Source organism: Aythya ferina, assembly GCF_964211825.1.
Source record: "Aythya ferina genome assembly, chromosome: 15".
NCBI lineage: Eukaryota > Metazoa > Chordata > Aves > Anseriformes > Anatidae > Aythya > Aythya ferina.
This window is the reverse complement of record NC_140314.1, coordinates 17,167,898-17,185,474: the sequence shown is the minus strand read 5'-3', so window position 1 is coordinate 17,185,474 and position 17,577 is coordinate 17,167,898. Positions and strand designations below refer to the sequence as shown.

Below are 17,577 nucleotides of genomic sequence, written 5' to 3'. Positions count from 1 at the left end.
ATGTGGGGCTCTTGCTCTCTTCTAATTTTTCAATTCTAATTTTTGTTGGTTTATTGTCACATGCTTCTGGGTCTTTTGTCAGAAACTGTAGTGAATTCTGTTACCCTAGTGCACTGGATTGCTGCAGGAAGCACCGGTGATACAGGCCACTACCTTGAGGTGCTAAATCTGTATGCTGAGGCTGTGTTAACTGAAAATAGAGAAAATAACTGCACTTACTTGTTTGAGAATTGTAAACTGTTACATAATGGTAAAGTCATCTCAGCTCCATAAAGATGACTTTCCTGGCTGTTATTGTGGGAAGTTGCTTTGGGTGTAAATATCAATCTTCTGATTATTAGGGATAATTACTGATTTGCTAGCAACTAGAAGACTCTTCATTTCCCTTAATTTTTTCGTATTCTGTAGAAATCAGCACACTGAAGTCACTATGGCTGTTGGATAGGGGTGCATACATGTGTGTGAACCAAGACCATGTTTTTTCTCTGAACCAATTGTTGCCCCATTCCCTGTGGGAGAGCATATCCTGTACCTTCTTCTTTATCAGGAAGTAAACAGTAATGATTCATGGTGAGGAGAACTTACTTGTGTTTTTATTGTTGTTTTTTTTTTTTTTTTTTTTTGTTTTTGTTTTTGTTTTTGTTTTTGTTTTTGTTTTTCCCTTGCAGTGGAGCTTTTCCATCCTTTTTCCATTACCTTCCTGTGGTATGTGAGGGTGAAGTTGTATATGAAGCATTCAACATGCAGTCATTGGGATGACCTGACCGTCATTTGGAAGGAAAAGGACAAGGTACAGCAGCCCACAGAAGATATGTGTGGGGGAAATTACAGGAACTATTAAGTTTGTGGATTTTTTTATTTTTATTTTTAAGGCAGTATTAAACAAGTCAAAGAATTCAAGTAGGAATTAAACTATACTTCTCAGATGCATAAAATGTTGTGACTATGGAATGTGAGCAAGCCATATACTTGTTGGGAGTATTTTCAGGCCATAGTATTTTGTCTGCATTAACCCCATAGGCTGCTGCATAACCAAAGGTAATAAAACATATATTTTAACTAACTATGCCAACTTACATGCATGTCTGAAATACAGCATCTTGACTATTACTTTTTTTTTTTTTTTCTGAATAATGGAAAGAAAAAAGACAATGTGTAAAATGTGTTACCATCAATGTGTTAACATAAATGTGCCTGCAAAAAGAATCAGAATTCCTTTAACAGTATCCATTTACAAAGTGCTAAAATCCCAAATTTTACTTTAGAATTTGTATAGAATGTATTTTTGTGCTACTATTCAAATTACCAAAAAAATGATACCTTCCAGCAATATTACAGAATTTAGTTCCTGACTCTGCAAATATTTTTGTTTGTGCTTGAATTTGCAAGATCTGACTAATCATTCTGAGGCAGTGGAGCCCAGTGATGAAAAAAATCATCTAAAGATGAGATCAAACTTAGGCCTCAACAAACTTAAGCATGGTTCACCATCTTCATAACAGGCATAGAACAGTATTACTTTCAGATGTGTCATGTAAGAAATTCAGGTAGCAAGAATGTCCTTATTTAAACATCAATTTGGCTAGCTACTTTAAAAATGACTTTCTTAAGCAGACATCTCAGGAAAAGGTACAGAAATATCTTGCTGGATGTATGTTTGAGGTCAATATATGAGAGGTATTTTATTTCACAAGCTTCTTTTACATCTGTTTATATTGATAAGGTATCAGTGTTATCTTCTCTGAAGTTTGGAAGAGATCATGTGAATTACAAAGCCACTGTTGCCCACCCATTTAATTACACTTTAAGACTACTGGAGGTTCATTCCCTGTCAGAAAGAAGAGCCAGAAAGTACAACCACCAGGTGAGATAATGTGTAAGGGCTACAAAATACAAAGCTGAAATACTATATTGACTGTTAGTGTTCTTTTCATCTCAAAGAATTGCAGAACCAGATATCATCTCAAAAAACTGAAAAAGCACCAAGTGGTATCATCTACTTGTGTTCAAAACATGAGTGTTATTTCCATTTGTAAGCATAACTGTTGCTAGCTGACAGTATCTGTCTTGCCTTAGCATTGACCCACTTTGGATGGTAAGAAGCCAGAAACACACAAGAGCCAACCTAGCAACGAAGTAAGGCAAATTTTGATGAACAAACTCCCATTCTTACAAACAAATAAATAAGCCAGAAAATAAGCCAGAAACCATTTGATAAGGTTTTTTGTTTGTTGGTTGGTGTTTTTTTTCTTTTTCTTTTTCTTTTTCTTTTTTTTTTATTTTTTTCTGATAACCTAAATTTCAGTACCATGTAGGAAATTGCAACACGAATGTGAAAATGTGTGAGACCAGAAAGGCTTTAAACTAAGATTGTTATTTATGCTTGCAAAGCATGAAGGGGGCAAAAAGATGAAGAACTCCTCAAATCATCCTTCAAGTTCAAAGATGACAGAATGCTTTTTTATCTGAATATTGTATGCATAATGCAGCACCTGTATGGCATGGGCCTGGACACTTCAGTTGCTGAGGCTGAAGACTTTCTGCTCAGTAACAAGCTGCACACTGTGCAATGTTCTGTTTGTTCATGTGAAATATTTTGGTTGTCATAGTCATGCCACTGAGAGCTCTCAGTAAGTCAGTATGTCTCAAATGTCATTTTCAGTGTAATAAATTCTTTTGTAATGTCATTTACTGTTACCATTAATTACTGTTACCATTAATTGCTATGCATGATGGACCAAATGCAGCTTTCTGAGAAAATAACAGAAAAGCTTCTGTTGTTTCAGTTGTAAAAGAGCAGTTTCTCTGTGCATTTTGCTAAGGCCTTCAGCTTCCAGACCGCATACAGTTCAATGGAGACTTAACACTAGCAGTTTTAATTGTGTTGCTTTTTTTCTCCACTGGATGGAGATCATTCTGCTACATTGCCATGAAGGCTCTTCTGCTAGTTCTAGTCCTGCTTCACTAGACAAATCCTTGTCTTCTGGTTTCAGCTGCAGCTAACGTGCAATGGTGGGCAGCCTACTGACATCCAACTGACCCTGGAGGATAAATCAAGGACAACATCACTGCCTGGAATGGGTGTGTGTCAGGCTCTTCAAGACAGGTATGAATCTTTGAGTCAAAGAAGGGCAGGATGTAACTGATACTATTTTTCTGTTTCAGAATGATTTTTTTCTCCACCTGTTATTATACGAAAACCTTTTAAGTTTTTTTTTTGTTTTTTTTTTTTTTTTTTTTTTTTTTTTTTTTTTTTCCTGCCACTGCCTCAGAAGAAAAATAAAAGCTCTGAAGAATTCTGTTTCATGTTGCCAGGTGTTTTTGTACTTGGGATGTAGTTTTTCCCCAGGACAGAATCATCAACCTCTTAGAGACTAAAAGAGTATTTTATAGATATAAACTGTTCAAGGCTTCTCACAAGGATGTATTTTGCCCAGAAAGCATAGTCCTCTAGAAAGGCCAATAATACTGAACACTTTTTTTTTTTTTAATTACTAATGTCTTTTTTTTTCCCCCTCCTCCAGCTTCAAGAAATATTAAGTATAGAACACCTTCATGCATGTGGGTCTCTAGAACAAACATCAGCATCATTTAAGGAATATCTAGATCTGAACTGGGATGACAAAAAGTTCAAACACAATTTAACTTATGAGGTAAAAGAAGGCTGGTGTATCTGCTAACTCACCACATTTTTTCATGGAAGTTGTTCTTAAAGGATGGAAATTTTGAATGGCTTTTAATAAAGCTTATGTAAAGCACCATGTTCTATGAAATACCACTATTTCATTTTATCTTTTATATTTTTCTCTCCATAGGAAGAAAAATGAATGTAGCATAAGTAAGAAAAATTGAGTTCTTATAAGCCATACACCTCACTTGTACCCTAAATTTGCAAAGCTGTTGAGTTAATTCAGTAGGATGGGGCCTAACAACTGTGCTGATACACCAAAACATTGCCAGGTGGAAATGTTATGTAAAAACACTGAATCTGAAGTTGAGAGCTCAGGCAAAAGGGTCACTGAGGAGTGTCTAAAGTTCTGTTGTCATATTTTAACTCTGTTTTCTTGTTTAATTGCAGAAAAATAGATTCTTATATCCTGATAAATTTCAGTTAGAAGCTGTTATGGAAAACATTTTCCTGACTTCATGCACCAAACAGAATATTCTGGGTAAAATAGAAACAAACTATTCATTTTACCTGGATTATTACATGAGCTTTGATTTCTGCAACATTCCAAATGTAAGTCTCACATAAGCATAATGAACCTACTTCACTTTAAACTTAATTTCTGGTTTGGAGACTGAATTTTCCTCAGCTGAAGTTTTTCACAAGAATTGCCTTACTTATGTAATTTAAAAAATCATAAATAAACAACGCATTTTGATGGACCGCAGAGAAAGGTTATGTTTGCCACTGTAGTGTTACTTCTTCTTAGTGTTACTTCTTGGGTGGTTGGACCCAATGATCTTTTGAGGTCCCTTCCAACCCCTACAATTCTGTGATTCTATGATTCTTTTTCTGTAGGCCCTATTATGGTTGTAAACATTCCCGTCCTCTATGTTCTTTCTTTTCTATTCCTCTCTCAAAGGTCTTTTAAAAAATTTCATGTTTCTGCAGAACACTAAAACAGGCTCATGAGTGATCAAAAATGAAACTAGGCCTTACCCTGTAGTCGTTTACTTTTTTTTTTTTTTTTTTTTTTAATGCCTGCTTTGCTGGTAGTGGCGGACTTTTGAACCTTATAGTTGTCATTTATTTTTATATTACTCAGACAAATAGAGAACGCTTCCATGACCTTGCTTAGGTGCAAGTTCTTACCCCAAATTGCCCATAGGTAGTCACAACAATAAAAATATTTGAACTTGCAAGACATGTGGTCCTTCTTTCCAGTTGCCAGTGGCTAAAACACATCTCAGTTTCCTCATTTACTGTCCGAGCATGTCACACCCATTCAGGAATGAGAAACAGCTGACAAATTCTGATGCCAGTGAAAAACTTTTTCCAAGATCAAGATGTGTTACTGCTTGTTTATTGTGGGGAAAATGTATATATGCATCACTTTAAAATCATGTGTCTCTTTATTTTTTGGATCCTTTTCTTCAAAATACCTACATAGGGTAGCTGAGAAGCAAAAAGGCAAACATAAATTTGTTTTTAATATGGTTTTAACAGAATTCAGTTACAGTACAGCTGTTCATCGTCTGAGATTGTAATAAGTGAATATGCATTATTGTACCACAAAAACTGAAGATGTAATGAAGTAAGCACTGTGAGGAGGAGGCTGTGTTGATTTCTGAAATTGCAAGTTTTGTTAATAACTACATTGTGTAATTTCATGAGAATGCCAACACCCATGTACAGCCTCTTATTACTATATGAAGAGCCCATTTCTTTGACGGAATTAAGTTTTAACTCCTTCTTTGGTTATACTTAGGTAATTGTTTTCTCTGGAAATCACCAGCTCAACAAAGAAGACATCATTTTGCAATTAGAGAGCAGATTCCACTTTTCTGATCATGGGACAGATGAGGGATTGATTGCATTATCCTTAAAAAATTGGACCACAGCTGATGTGAAAAACTATTCTCTGGAAATTGAAGTGAGTTTTTATCTTATTTTATTGGTAGTGGATTTGCGGGGGTTTTGTTTCCTAAAGACCTACTGCCATCTATCTTCCAAAGTGCTCAGGTGCAGCCAGTGGCTTGTAAAACAGCAGGAAAGTACAGACAATATACAGCATTCCTGATTTCTTCAGTTCTAATTTTAAAGGAGCAGTTATGCAATGTACAAGCAGTATTATCAAGACAGAAAGGAAGGAAACAACATTAGTTATCTGCAGAGCTCAGTGACAAATGTAATAAGTGTATATCAACTGGAGTATATAATTTTTTCAGAAGCTGAGTGTTGTTGTAGCTCACCTTCTTCAGCATGATTGGGCTGTTTGGTAAGGCATGTAAAATCACCATAGCAAAAACAAAAAAATAAACCAACCAAACAAAAAGAACTAAGATTCAAAGCATCATTTGCTAGGAAGAAAAAAAAAAAAAAGAAAAAAAAAAAAAAAAAGAAAAGAATTGGCCTTCTTAAAAAAAAAAAAAGCACAGAACAACTAATACGATGCTCATCTTGAGGCAAATCTCTTCCTCTTTCTCTGTTCTGCTCTGTCTTTACTCTTAATTTTCTGTGATATGAATAACATAAACAAACTTATGGTAGCAAAAGAGTGGGACAGAGGAGTGATGTGGTCAGCACTGTCCAAACTCTTCATTAGGAAGAATGTGGGTAGTTAGTCATAATTAAATGAGAGAATAGGCCATCCTTTAAAAAATTATCATGATTTAATAAGTAACAGGCTAAGACAAATGCTACATAATTTTTCACTCTCTATAAACTTGCTCTGCTTAGCCTTTCTCTATTCCTTGTTTTGGAATAAATGGAACAAATTAGCAGCCTTACAGGGAATTGACTGTCAGAGTATGTTTCCTTCATTGCTACCATTAAAGGATTGTCCACAAGCCTGGTCATTCAGCTCTTGAGCCAATCATCCTCATGCTTGTGCCTCTCTCAGTAACTCCTATGTAAGCGGATAAGCATTGGGAAACATTTTCCCCACTACTTACCCCTCTGTGGAAAGCACTGATAGTTGGGCATCATCTCTGAACATGGCTTCATTAATTCTGTGTGGTGGCTTTGAACAAATGTGTTTTCCCTTTATGGCTGCAGTTAAAAGGCTCTGAAGACACTTGGCTAGGCCTGACAGGAACTGCTACTTCCTCAGCTGTTCAGAGCCAAATCCTGTTGGAGGGGATTATTGATCAAAAAGAGAAAGTAAAAGTAGCTGCTTCTAAAGGAAAGGAGTGTTTGCAGTACTACATGGGGTATTTGAAAGGTATATACCTTCAGAGCTACCAATGGTATGAAGAGGCAGGAGGAAAGGTTGCGTCTTAGTTTCTAGGGCCAAGCTAGCTTCAGTTTCATGGCAATCCAAAGCTATGGTCTTTCACATGATGAAAAGCTGAAGTTTAGTACTTGTTACACAGAGGTCACTTTGGTGGAGACTTTTGTATGAGTACTGCCCAGGGAAGGATTATAACAGTGACTGAAGGTAGGATTCGTTTCACTTTGATTTAGCCATCTTAAAATTGTGTGCCTCATTTAAGATAGTCATTATATTCCAATTTCAGTGAATGGAAAGAGAGAGGCACTTTTAAGAGGTTGGCTCAACCCCCATGCTGAAACAGATGTATGAAATCACCCTCTGCAGGTCTTCCAATCAGACATCATTAGTTCTGACTGACCAGAGAGAGGAAACAGGGCTGTTATCTCAGACTGTGCTTGGCTTTTGGATGACTGAAGTTAGGTGAAACGAGACCTGCTGCAAGTGCTTCCTGTTGTGACTTATCCAGCTTTTGGACTGTATTAGATTTATTTATGTGCAAACCAGGCAGATTTGGTGGTGTGATAGTTGCCTCAAACTCATTTTGGTGACTATCCCAGTCCTAGTTTCTGTTACAGATTTGCCTGCACACGCTTCTGTTCACATGTTTCTGCAATGTAAATTTCTCTCATGATCATGTCCTCACTTGTAGGTGCTGTGATCCATTTGTGATGAAGACCATTATTTTATGGATTGTTGAGGTCACAAGTTTGTAGAAGTAATTCAGCTCAAGTCTCTATACCCAGATTCTGTGCACATCTCTCCATCTGTTTCTGCTTATTAGTACTTGGGCAGAAACAACTTACATGTGTGACGGGTAGTTGACTGATAATTTTTAATTTATCACTTTTAAACTTCAGCAACAAAGAATAGTGGAAGATTAAAGGTTAAAAAAAAAAAAAAAAGCCTGTGAATCACTGTCTGAGAGGATTATTTTGCTTTATAGTAATTAATTGCTTTCTTTGCATTAGCAACTCTGTACTTCTAAACCATTCACAAGCCACAAAGAGGAGAAAATCAAACATTGATGTTGATCTAATTTTTTCATGTTTATCTCTTTTTTTTTTTTTTTTTTCTCCCATGAATATCTAACACTCAGATACTGATTTATCAGCTAAGTAATTAAAAAACTGTCTTTGAAACAATGTCTGTCTGTGTTGTTCCTGTAAATGAAATGCTCTCTTTTAATTCTCCAAGGGGATCTGGAAGAAGGAATGGAAGTCAGTGCTTGTACTGATGGGCAACAGATGGCTGCCATTAATAGCTATCTCAACATTAATGGTGAAAGGCAAGAAAATGTGGGACAAATTACTCTAACAGCTGTTAATGAAAGCTTAAATTTTCTGGTTCATGGATGTGGGGATACAGTTCTTAAGGCAGTTCAGTGGCAGTTAATTGTGGTGTGGCTTTTCCAGAATAGTGTTTAATCTTTCAGTTGTAGCATCTTCTAGGCAGGCTTCAGTTGTGAGTTTTGGTGAGTAACCAGGGGAATGTTGGTTTAAATTTTTAATTCATAATAATATTATTTTACAATTTGGTGTGAAAAGATATCATGTTGAGAATTAAATAGTTCAGCTACACCTAGAAAGCATAGAAAATATAGTACCCTCTCTTAAAAGGTCTATTCTGTGAAGAGGGTAAGTAAAGTGAGAACAACACTAATTTGCCAGGACTGCTCAGCACATTGGTTACAAAACTGGGATTAGAATTCTAATAGGGTTTCACATACCTACTGCTTGGAGGAGGCTTTACAATTTTTCATCCTTAGACTCTTCTGATTCCATTTCTAACCATTGAATAATGCAAAAGTCATTTCCCCTAAGAAATGGGAGGTCACTGTGGATTTTTGCTGTTGTTGAAACTATTACAAAATTTAAGTGATTTAGACCCAGTACAAGCAATTCTAAATCATAAATTCAAAGTATTTGTTCATCTTCTCATAGGACAAAATTAATGAAATTGGGAGCATTCTCAAAGCCAGACTGATTGAGAAGATAAAGAAGCTTGATGGATATATCTGGAGACTCAGGAGATCAGTAAGCACCTGCACAGCATTTGTGACAGTATCATGAAATGTTCATTCAGTGTTAATAAAGAATCATTAGGTTGTATACAGTTGTTTTGGTTTGCTCAAACATTTAAATGCCTAATCTGGTGCTAAACTGGAATTCATACATTGGCAAAAAGAACGTTTCTTGGTCAAGACCTTATATCTCTGCACCTAACATTGAGAAGTTCAGAATTGCCTTGGAATGGAGTTAAAGTTTTGCTTGTGATCACTGTGTATTTTGATAGTTCTTCTTTTTTGGGAACCACTCCAGGTGCAGCAAATCTATTTTCTGTCTGAAGCAGCTGGCTGGCCTTCAATAGCCTCACAAAAGATAGCAGGATTCCTCCACGGTGTGGGTAGAGCTTTTACCCAAGTGTGGAAGCAAAGTGAAATCAAGCAGATACTAAGAAGCAAGCTCCCACTTTACCTGAAAAAAATTCAAGACGCTGTCCAGCAAATGCAGAATGAATTGCAAAGTAAGTAAAACCATGCAAAGCAAGGAGAAAAACTGCACAGGTCAATGACAGTGCAGGGGGGTGGGAGGGAAGGAGTATAAAAGTTGGTGAACTGCAGATATTTCTATTTTGATCTAGCAAAAGTAGTGACCTTTGCTCTTACATATTACAGAGAAGGAGCCTTGATGCAGTCAGCTCTAAGTAACCCCAGCGTGGCCATCCTTCTAATGAAATCACTGAAGAAGCATTCTCGTGGTCACAAGAGTCTGGGTTCAGTCAGATGAGAACAGAGACCTAATTCCTTAAGCTGAAGCAGTTATGGTTCCCTGGCAAGCATTCCCTCCCAAAGGGCTGTTCATATCCATCCTTGAGTTTTGAATGCTTGTACTAATCAGATTTCACTTGACCTGTTGTTTTCAAGTCTATCTAGTAGCCAATATTTCTGGATTATGGCCCATATTGAAACCATTGAGAAAGATGGTCAGCCATAATTATCTGTGAGATCCTTCAGTTCTCAAAATAAGAGTAACATCTCATTTTGAAACATCTGACACTAGACTCTTTACACTCAAAAATCAGATTTAGTTGATATACCTAATATAAGTGGAACAGGGTTACAGCTAAATGCCTGCCTCAATTTTTCATGACACGGTGTCCACACACACACACAGATGTGAAATATGCCTAACTGCCTTGAAGATAAAGCTGCCTTTTCCTGTTTTCTGTGTCCCTCCTTCACTTATGTTGGAAGCTGCAAGGATTTAAAATTAAAAACCAAATCACTCTTGGTTATCACTTTGTAACATATTATTTAAGGATTGTTTCATGTAATGTTTGCTTCAGACCCATTAGCAACTTTGAAAGATGCCTACTATGATGTAACCTTGAAGCCACTGGATGAAGTTTGGCAGGAGAAGACAGAAGAGTACATGAAAAAAGTCCAGGCATTTTTGCCCAGAATTATAAAAGATGTTTGGCTAATGGAGCCAATCCAGATGACATTAAGGACTGTTAAAACAGGCTTGGATATGGTTGGTATAAATAATTTATTAATTTTTAATATTTTGAAGGAAAAGGCCTACAAATTTAAGTCTTAGCTTTGAACTGTGGATACACAAAAATACTAATATTTATGGAAATTCTGTGGTTATCTTTCTACATAAGAAGCTTATGCACAGCTAGTGTACTGTTCCTGAAATATCTAACTTGCTTTGACAGTAGTGCTTCAGTAGGACAACAGGAGAAGGATTTGCTTTACTGGTTTGGTTCAAATCAACAGCAGTGAACTGCTGCCATCCATGTAGCTTTTGCATTTTCTGTACAGAGAGGAGGGATTGCGATTCCAATGAACAGTGTACAAACAGTTTTGGACTCCTGTAGTTGAAATGATAAAGGACATATCATGACACAAATTTATATTAAGAAAGATATCAATCCCTTTGTAAGCCCCTGTAGCACATTAACTCAGTGAAGTATTGGTGTACAATAAGTAATGTTCTTTTAGGAAAGATATATATTTCTATCCACTTTTTTTTTTTTGCTGGAACAACTAAAGTCTGTCTTCTGGATACTAACCACTAAATGACAAGGTGCTGTCAGGCGAGTGATAAATGCAAGAGAGGTTAAAGTGCAATTTCACTGATTGTTGCTTTAAAACTCATTATCAAGTACTGACCCCACACCAAAGCTGTACAGAAAAGTTTTGTAATCTCCTTTTCTGGCTCTCCAATAGACCACACAGCAGGTGCTCAGGTGGGCAGAGGCCATGGTTTGTAGAGCTGTGAGCAAGATCTGGAAGCCCTTACTCAACCTTTACAGTTTTTCAGCCAGGTAATTGTTTTTCTTTGGAGGACTTCTGCTGCTGGGTACCATTCTAAATGGATATATGTGTTAATCTTACATTATATGTTAATCTTCATATTAGCTTATATGCTTCAGGCTGAAGATAGCAACCTGGCCATTCTCTTCTGTGGGCACATCATATCATGATGTTTATGTTTGTTGTCTACTAGGATAGCCTGCATTTCAAAGGAAACTACCCAGCAGCAAACAAAATAGCAATAGCTATGATAACTTGGCCTTATATGGCATGTTTTTTTTTTTGTCAGTCTTAGCAATTGTACATCTTTGTTTTGCTATTCTAACCAGACTACAGTTCTTATGAATATTTCACTTCCACATTTCTAATATAGCAACTGCATTTCATCAGTTTAGCAGTTAAGGAGCACATGTTGTTTTGCTTGTATTCTGCAGGAACTGTTCAGTGGCAGTGAAACTGCCAGTACTTCCTAAAGCATACTGCTCTCTGGATCTGGCAAATATTACTAATTATCTCATTGAAGAAAAGCTAATGAGGCCTCTCAAAGATCTCTACAACATCAACGTGGTTGCAGAGTATTATAGATTCAAACAAAGGATGATGGAGAGTCCCTTTGAACGTAAGCCCTTTCAAAGTGATGCTTTTGTTTTTAGCTGGGTCAATTTCCAATTCATTCTAGTCTGCAAATCCTATCTGGAATAGTGGTTTACATAGAGATGGTCACTAATTTATACTTTTCCTTTAAACTTCTTTGTATACACTATTTCTTCTAAAACAGTGATTGTATGTATGATACTCACATCGTGGCTAAAACTGTCATGCAAGAAATGCTCCTCTACTTAACAGTCATGCAAATTTTGCAACTCTTCACATTTCCTACTGTTGAGACTATAAATCAACAGGTGGCATTTAGAATCATAGACTGGTTTGGGTTGGAAGAGACCTTAAAGATCATCTAATTCCAATATGTCTGCAGGGACCCCTCTCACCAGACCAGGTTGCCCAAAGTCCTATCCAGCCTGGCATGGAACGCCTCCAGGGATGGGACACCAACTTCTCTGGGTAACCTGTTCCAGTGCCTCACCACCCTAATAGTAAAGTTCTCCTTGATACCTAATTTAAATGTACCTTCTTTTAGTTTAAAGCCATTATCCCTTTCACTACACTCCCTGATACAGTCTTATCTATATGCTCTTGTGATTGGATTCTCCAGTTCAATGCTAGTCATAGAGTCATAGAATGGTTTGGGTTGGAAGATAATCTAATTCCAACTCCCCTGCCATGGGCAGGGACACTTCCCACTAGATGAGGTTGCCCAAAGCCCCATCCTGCCTGGTCTTGAACAATTCCAGGGATGGGACATCTACAGCTTCTCTGGGCAACCTGTGCCTCACCACCCTCACAGTAAAGAATTTCTTCCTTATATCTAGGAAGAAATCAATATCAATTCAATCTATATCTACCCTTTTTTAGTTTAAAACCATTACCCTTTGTCCCCTCACTGCACCCCCTGACAAAGAGTCCCTCCCCAGATTTCCTGTAGCCTCCTTTAAGTATTGGAAGGCTACTATAAGGTCTCCCCAGAGCCTTCTCCAGGCTGAACAACCCCAGCTCTCTCAGCTGTCTGCACAGGAGAGGTGCTCCAGCCCCTCAGTGGTCTTCATGGCCCTCTTCTGGGCTTGTTCTAGTATCACCATATCCTTCTTGTGCCAGCGGCCCCAGAGCTGAATGCAGTCATACCTTTTGACCCTGGGCCTTCTCGTGGAGGCTTTATTTGTACTCTGAATTGGGCAACATCACTTCTGCTGAATCTAGGATGAAAAAACAGCTCTACCAAATCTTGAGCAGCAGTATTGCCTGAAAAGCACTGCTAAATACTAAAAGACTGCATTAACAGTCCCAACTGTCCCTTGTAGATACTGGATCTTCCAGAAAGACATTTTCAATGGCTCCCTTCCAGTAAGCAGACACAATGGAGGGGACTAAGAGTGGGTCTTAGTGACCAAAGAGTCTAAGTAATATATCAGGATTTCTTCTGGACTGCAACTGTGTTTGATACTCTGTTTTGTCAGGGTATTTTTTGATACAGTTAATATTCTTGTTCTTTCCTGTATAGGAATGTGTATGTGGGGGAGGGGAATGAGGCACTATGATTATCAAGTAGCATGACTGTAAATCAAGGTGAGCTTTGAATCCTAACTCATATTTGTCTAAACTTTAGGGCACTCACTTGGCTTTATAATGAAAAATAAATCATTAGATCATTTTCTTTCCTGGAGAAATTTTTGTTGCAGAGCAACTTTTGGCTAATTAAAATGTAATAATAGCTTGGAAAATTCTTTTATGAGTAAACTTGTGAGAAGCCGGTCATGTTGCAATATGCAAGCAGCAGCACTTGCTGCTCTGTGGACAATTCACTGATATTTCTTCTGAAATATCTTTATCTAGATCATGCTATGTTAATGGGTAACAGGCATATTATGACTTTTGATGGAAAAATTTATGATTTGGCAACAAAATGCAGCGTCCTTCTTGCCAAGGATTTTCTTCACAATACTTTCACTATTATACTAAATGAGGAAATCAGTGATCCACGATCGCTGTATGTGGAGATGAACCAGAGCGCGATCAATATCTATCCAAGACTGAAGGTATGAGGGCACAGTCAAACATTGTTCCTTTCTAGACCAGATATTATCTTCCACCCCTGCCCTCAAAAAGTCTTCAAAGTATTAAAGCTCCAAACATAGATCAAAACATTTCTTGGACGTAAGTACCAGGAAGTGCACTTATCATTAATCAGGAAATAACTCCCCAAACCAAAATCACTTTTAAATCAGGGGCTGCCTCTTTTCTCTCTTGGTACTTAGAAGGAGAGAGGCTTGGTGAACTTTTCAGCTTTTCTCTTACCTGGTCTAAGAGAGTAGCAGTTAAAGGGTCTGATGGACAAACTGGGCCCACATCCTCAGTATACATGGGAGGCTGTATGCTTTCCTGCTCTCTCAGAAGATTAACACAACCCAATTCTTATTCCCTCACTCTGAGCTAAGCAAAATTGACACCACCTAACCTGCAAACACACTCTGAGCATGCCTTTCCTTGGACTTCCATTGTGGCATATTTGAAATTGCATTTTCACTTTAAAACAGATGTCTAACGTATCTGTGGTAGAGAACTGCCAAGGACTGGATCAATCCCTTGAAAAGAGTACCAGTGATTCAAGGAAGAAAACCAACAAAATAGAAATATCTGATCACAAAGGAGTTTCTGTCTCTTGTGACTTTCAGTATGATCTCTGTACTGTCACTCTGGCTGGATGGCACCATGGTGAGTATAGTCAGCTTGTCAGCTGTATTTTTCTGTACCTCTGGAGTGTCCTCACCTGTATGGGGGTTGTCTTTCCTTTGCTTCTCCCCATTCATTTATATAAGCCCAGGAAATGGCATTCAGCATTCCCAGTTATTACCAAATAAAATACTATATATTTTATATTATAATATAATATATACATATTATATATATATAATTATATTAATAATTAATAATGTATTATTATATATATCTACTTTTTGGAGTTCTGCTATACTATACTTTTAGAGTTCAAGATGGAACTTGGTGGAAGAAGTAAGGCTAAAAGCAGGATTGCAACCCTGGACTTTTGGAGACCCAACTTCGACCACTTCTGGGACCTCCTTGGGAGTATCTCATGGGCTAGGCTGCTAGAGGGCAAGGGTGCATGTGAGAGCTGGGCTACATTTAAACAGCATTTCTTCCAAGCTCAGGATCAGTGCATCCCTAAGAGTAGGAAATCTGGAAAGAGGGGCAGGAAACCTGCGTGGATGAGCAAGGAGATCATCGATAAGATCAAAAGGAAGAGGGCCTGGGAAGGAACAACCACATGTATCAGTACAGGCTGGGGGATGACCTGCTGGAGAGGAGCTCTGAGGAGAAGGACCTGGGGGTCCCGGTGGACAACAGGTTGACCATGAGCCAGCAGTGTGCCCTCGTGGCCAAGAGGGCCAATGGAATCTTGGCGTGCATTAAAAGGAGCGTGGCCAGCAAGTCAAGGGAGGTGATCCTCCTCTACTCTGCCCTGGTCAAGCCTCACCTGGAGTACTGTGTCCAGTTCTGGGCTCCCCCGTACAAAAATAAAATAAAATAAAATTCTCCTGGAAAGAGTCCAGCGGAGGGCCATAAGGCCACAAAGATGATACAGGGCCTGGAGCATCTTCCTTATGAGGAAAGGCTGAGAGACCTGGGTCTGTTCAGCCTGGACAAAATACTGAGAGGGGATCTCCTCAGTGTGTATAAATACCTGAGGTGTGGGAGACAGAGGGATTTGGCCAACCTCTTTTCAGTGGTTTGCGGGGACAGGACAAGGAGTAATGGCCACAAGATGGAGCACAGGAAGTTCTGCACCAACATGCGGAAGAATTTCTTCACGGTGAGGGTGACGGAGCACTGGGACAGGCTGCCCAGGGAGGTTGTGGAGTCTCCTTCTCCGGAGATATTTAAAGCCTGTCTGGACACCTACCTGGGCAGCCTGCTCTAAGGAACCTGCTTTGGCAGGGGGGTTGGACCTGTTGATCTTTCGAGGTCCCTTCCAACCCCTTCAATTCTGTGATTCTGTGATATGTCCCTCCAGTAAGGACAGCAAGTATTTACCCAGGTTACACTTTTTCAGCTCAACAGAGCAGCAAGCAATAGGGGTTAGATGTAATGCAGTCAGCCCAACTTCAACCTCAAACTTTCCTGAGACTCACTGTTCTATAGCAGGCTTGTCTTGTCATACCTGTAAGAGCACAAAAGAGGGAGGCCTAACATTCTCAGGGTTGGGTTGGAATACATTCCTATCCACATGCTTCACTCTATTCTAAAACTCACTCCGCTGAGATTAGCAGAGAATTAACATGATGTATTTATCTGGTCAGGAGAAGCAACTGAACAGCTAACAAATTAAATGCCGTTGCAGTTTGAGGAAAAATCTATAATGGATACTTAGGCATAGTTATCCTCTTCAGTATTGCAGCTGAGCTCTGCTGTGTGGAATAATCAGAGCCCAGAGAGAGCTTCTGAAAGTTTCCTGTGTCTACACGTGACAACTACATTTTACACCTTTTCAATTTAATTCCAGGTATTTCAGCTGGACTTTTTGGTACCAATGATAATGAAGCTGGAAATGAATGGATACTTCCTAATAATTCTTTCACTGATAATGTGCAAGAGTTCACACAGAGCTGGCAGGTAAGGAGCTGATTTTTTTTTTTTTTTTTTTTTTTTCATGCAGATTACCTATGGTATTGGAGCACAAAGGACAACATTTTACATGCTTTACATATCTTACCTAGATGAACTGAAGCTAGACAGAGAAAACAGCAGCATACCCTAGATACTTCATTTTTCTATGTTGAACTAAGGCAGAAGTTGCACATATTTGCTAAAAGCCATCCAAGAATAACCTGTGCATAGGTATTGAGCATTTCTGGCCTAAATGGTAAGGTAAAATATGGAGGTTGCTTCTGCTGTTAGAAGAAGAAACTGATGTTTTAACCAAGTATATTTGATGTTTTCCTGTTTACAACACCTTTGTAGAGTACACAGCCAGGTGGTACTAAGTTTGCTGCAAGTACCACAAGGCTGTGGTTTGTACCAGGCGCCCTCTTATATGATGGGTCTGAAGTTTTCTCCAGAGCTGGATGTTGTCGCTGGCAATGCTGAGACTCTTAATCATTTTTTGGTGTTCCTGATTCTCATTTATCAAGAAACAAAACTTTAGAAAACAGTAACTGGTAAAGTTGTTCTCTGCCCATGTGCCATTAAGTGCTAATTTTTTTTCCAGCGGCTTAGCAGCTACTTCAGTTATTAACTTACATGAAGGAACTTTTTCTATTTAAGAAATTATAACATTAAGTAAATAAGTTTTACTCTTTTACCAGTAGTTTTATACCTCTTTGTGTCAAGGAGACTTAACCTTAATTCATGTAATGTATCATCAGATAAAAATAATCTAAATATGAAAAAGCCCATGTATACATGTGAATGCAAATGACCAAAATAAAATCCTAGCCTTAACACGCTCTTAAGCCGTGTTGATAGTTCTTCTAACTCCCTTCATGCATAATTTGAGAATCTACTAGAAACAAAGAAAACATCATATTGCTATTAAGATTTTCTGATTCTGTTTACTTTCAAGAGAAAGAACACCAGAAAGTGTCCCAGTTCTGGACACAGAAATACTACTATTCTCATCTTTATTTCAGTACTTTATGTTAAAAACAAGGATTGCTTCAAGTCTCTTGTACTTTTCCCTGCTAC

At 38.2% G+C, this 17,577-nt stretch overlaps 1 protein-coding gene across 2 annotated transcripts in view; it reads left to right on the top strand.

Moving 5' to 3' along the window:
- Positions 1–3,536: 3,536 nt before the first annotated feature.
- LOC311445304 (apolipophorin-like) overlaps positions 3,537–17,577 on the top strand; it is a 27,939-nt gene continuing 13,898 nt past the window's right edge. The window contains exons 1-11 of one of the 2 annotated variants that reach the window (XM_084537280.1): positions 3,537–4,240; positions 5,436–7,586; positions 8,038–8,412; positions 8,882–8,974; positions 9,260–9,464; positions 10,287–10,474; positions 11,176–11,273; positions 12,239–12,324; positions 13,711–13,913; positions 14,412–14,589; positions 16,397–16,506. In XM_084537280.1, coding sequence (XP_084393406.1) covers positions 9,446–9,464; positions 10,287–10,474; positions 11,176–11,273; positions 12,239–12,324; positions 13,711–13,913; positions 14,412–14,589; positions 16,397–16,506 — 882 coding nt within the window. In that variant the 5' untranslated portion in view covers positions 3,537–4,240; positions 5,436–7,586; positions 8,038–8,412; positions 8,882–8,974; positions 9,260–9,445. The remainder of the gene's footprint in view (positions 4,241–5,435; positions 7,587–8,037; positions 8,413–8,881; positions 8,975–9,259; positions 9,465–10,286; positions 10,475–11,175; positions 11,274–12,238; positions 12,325–13,710; positions 13,914–14,411; positions 14,590–16,396; positions 16,507–17,577) is intronic. The other variant, XM_084537281.1, reaches the window with a different exon arrangement.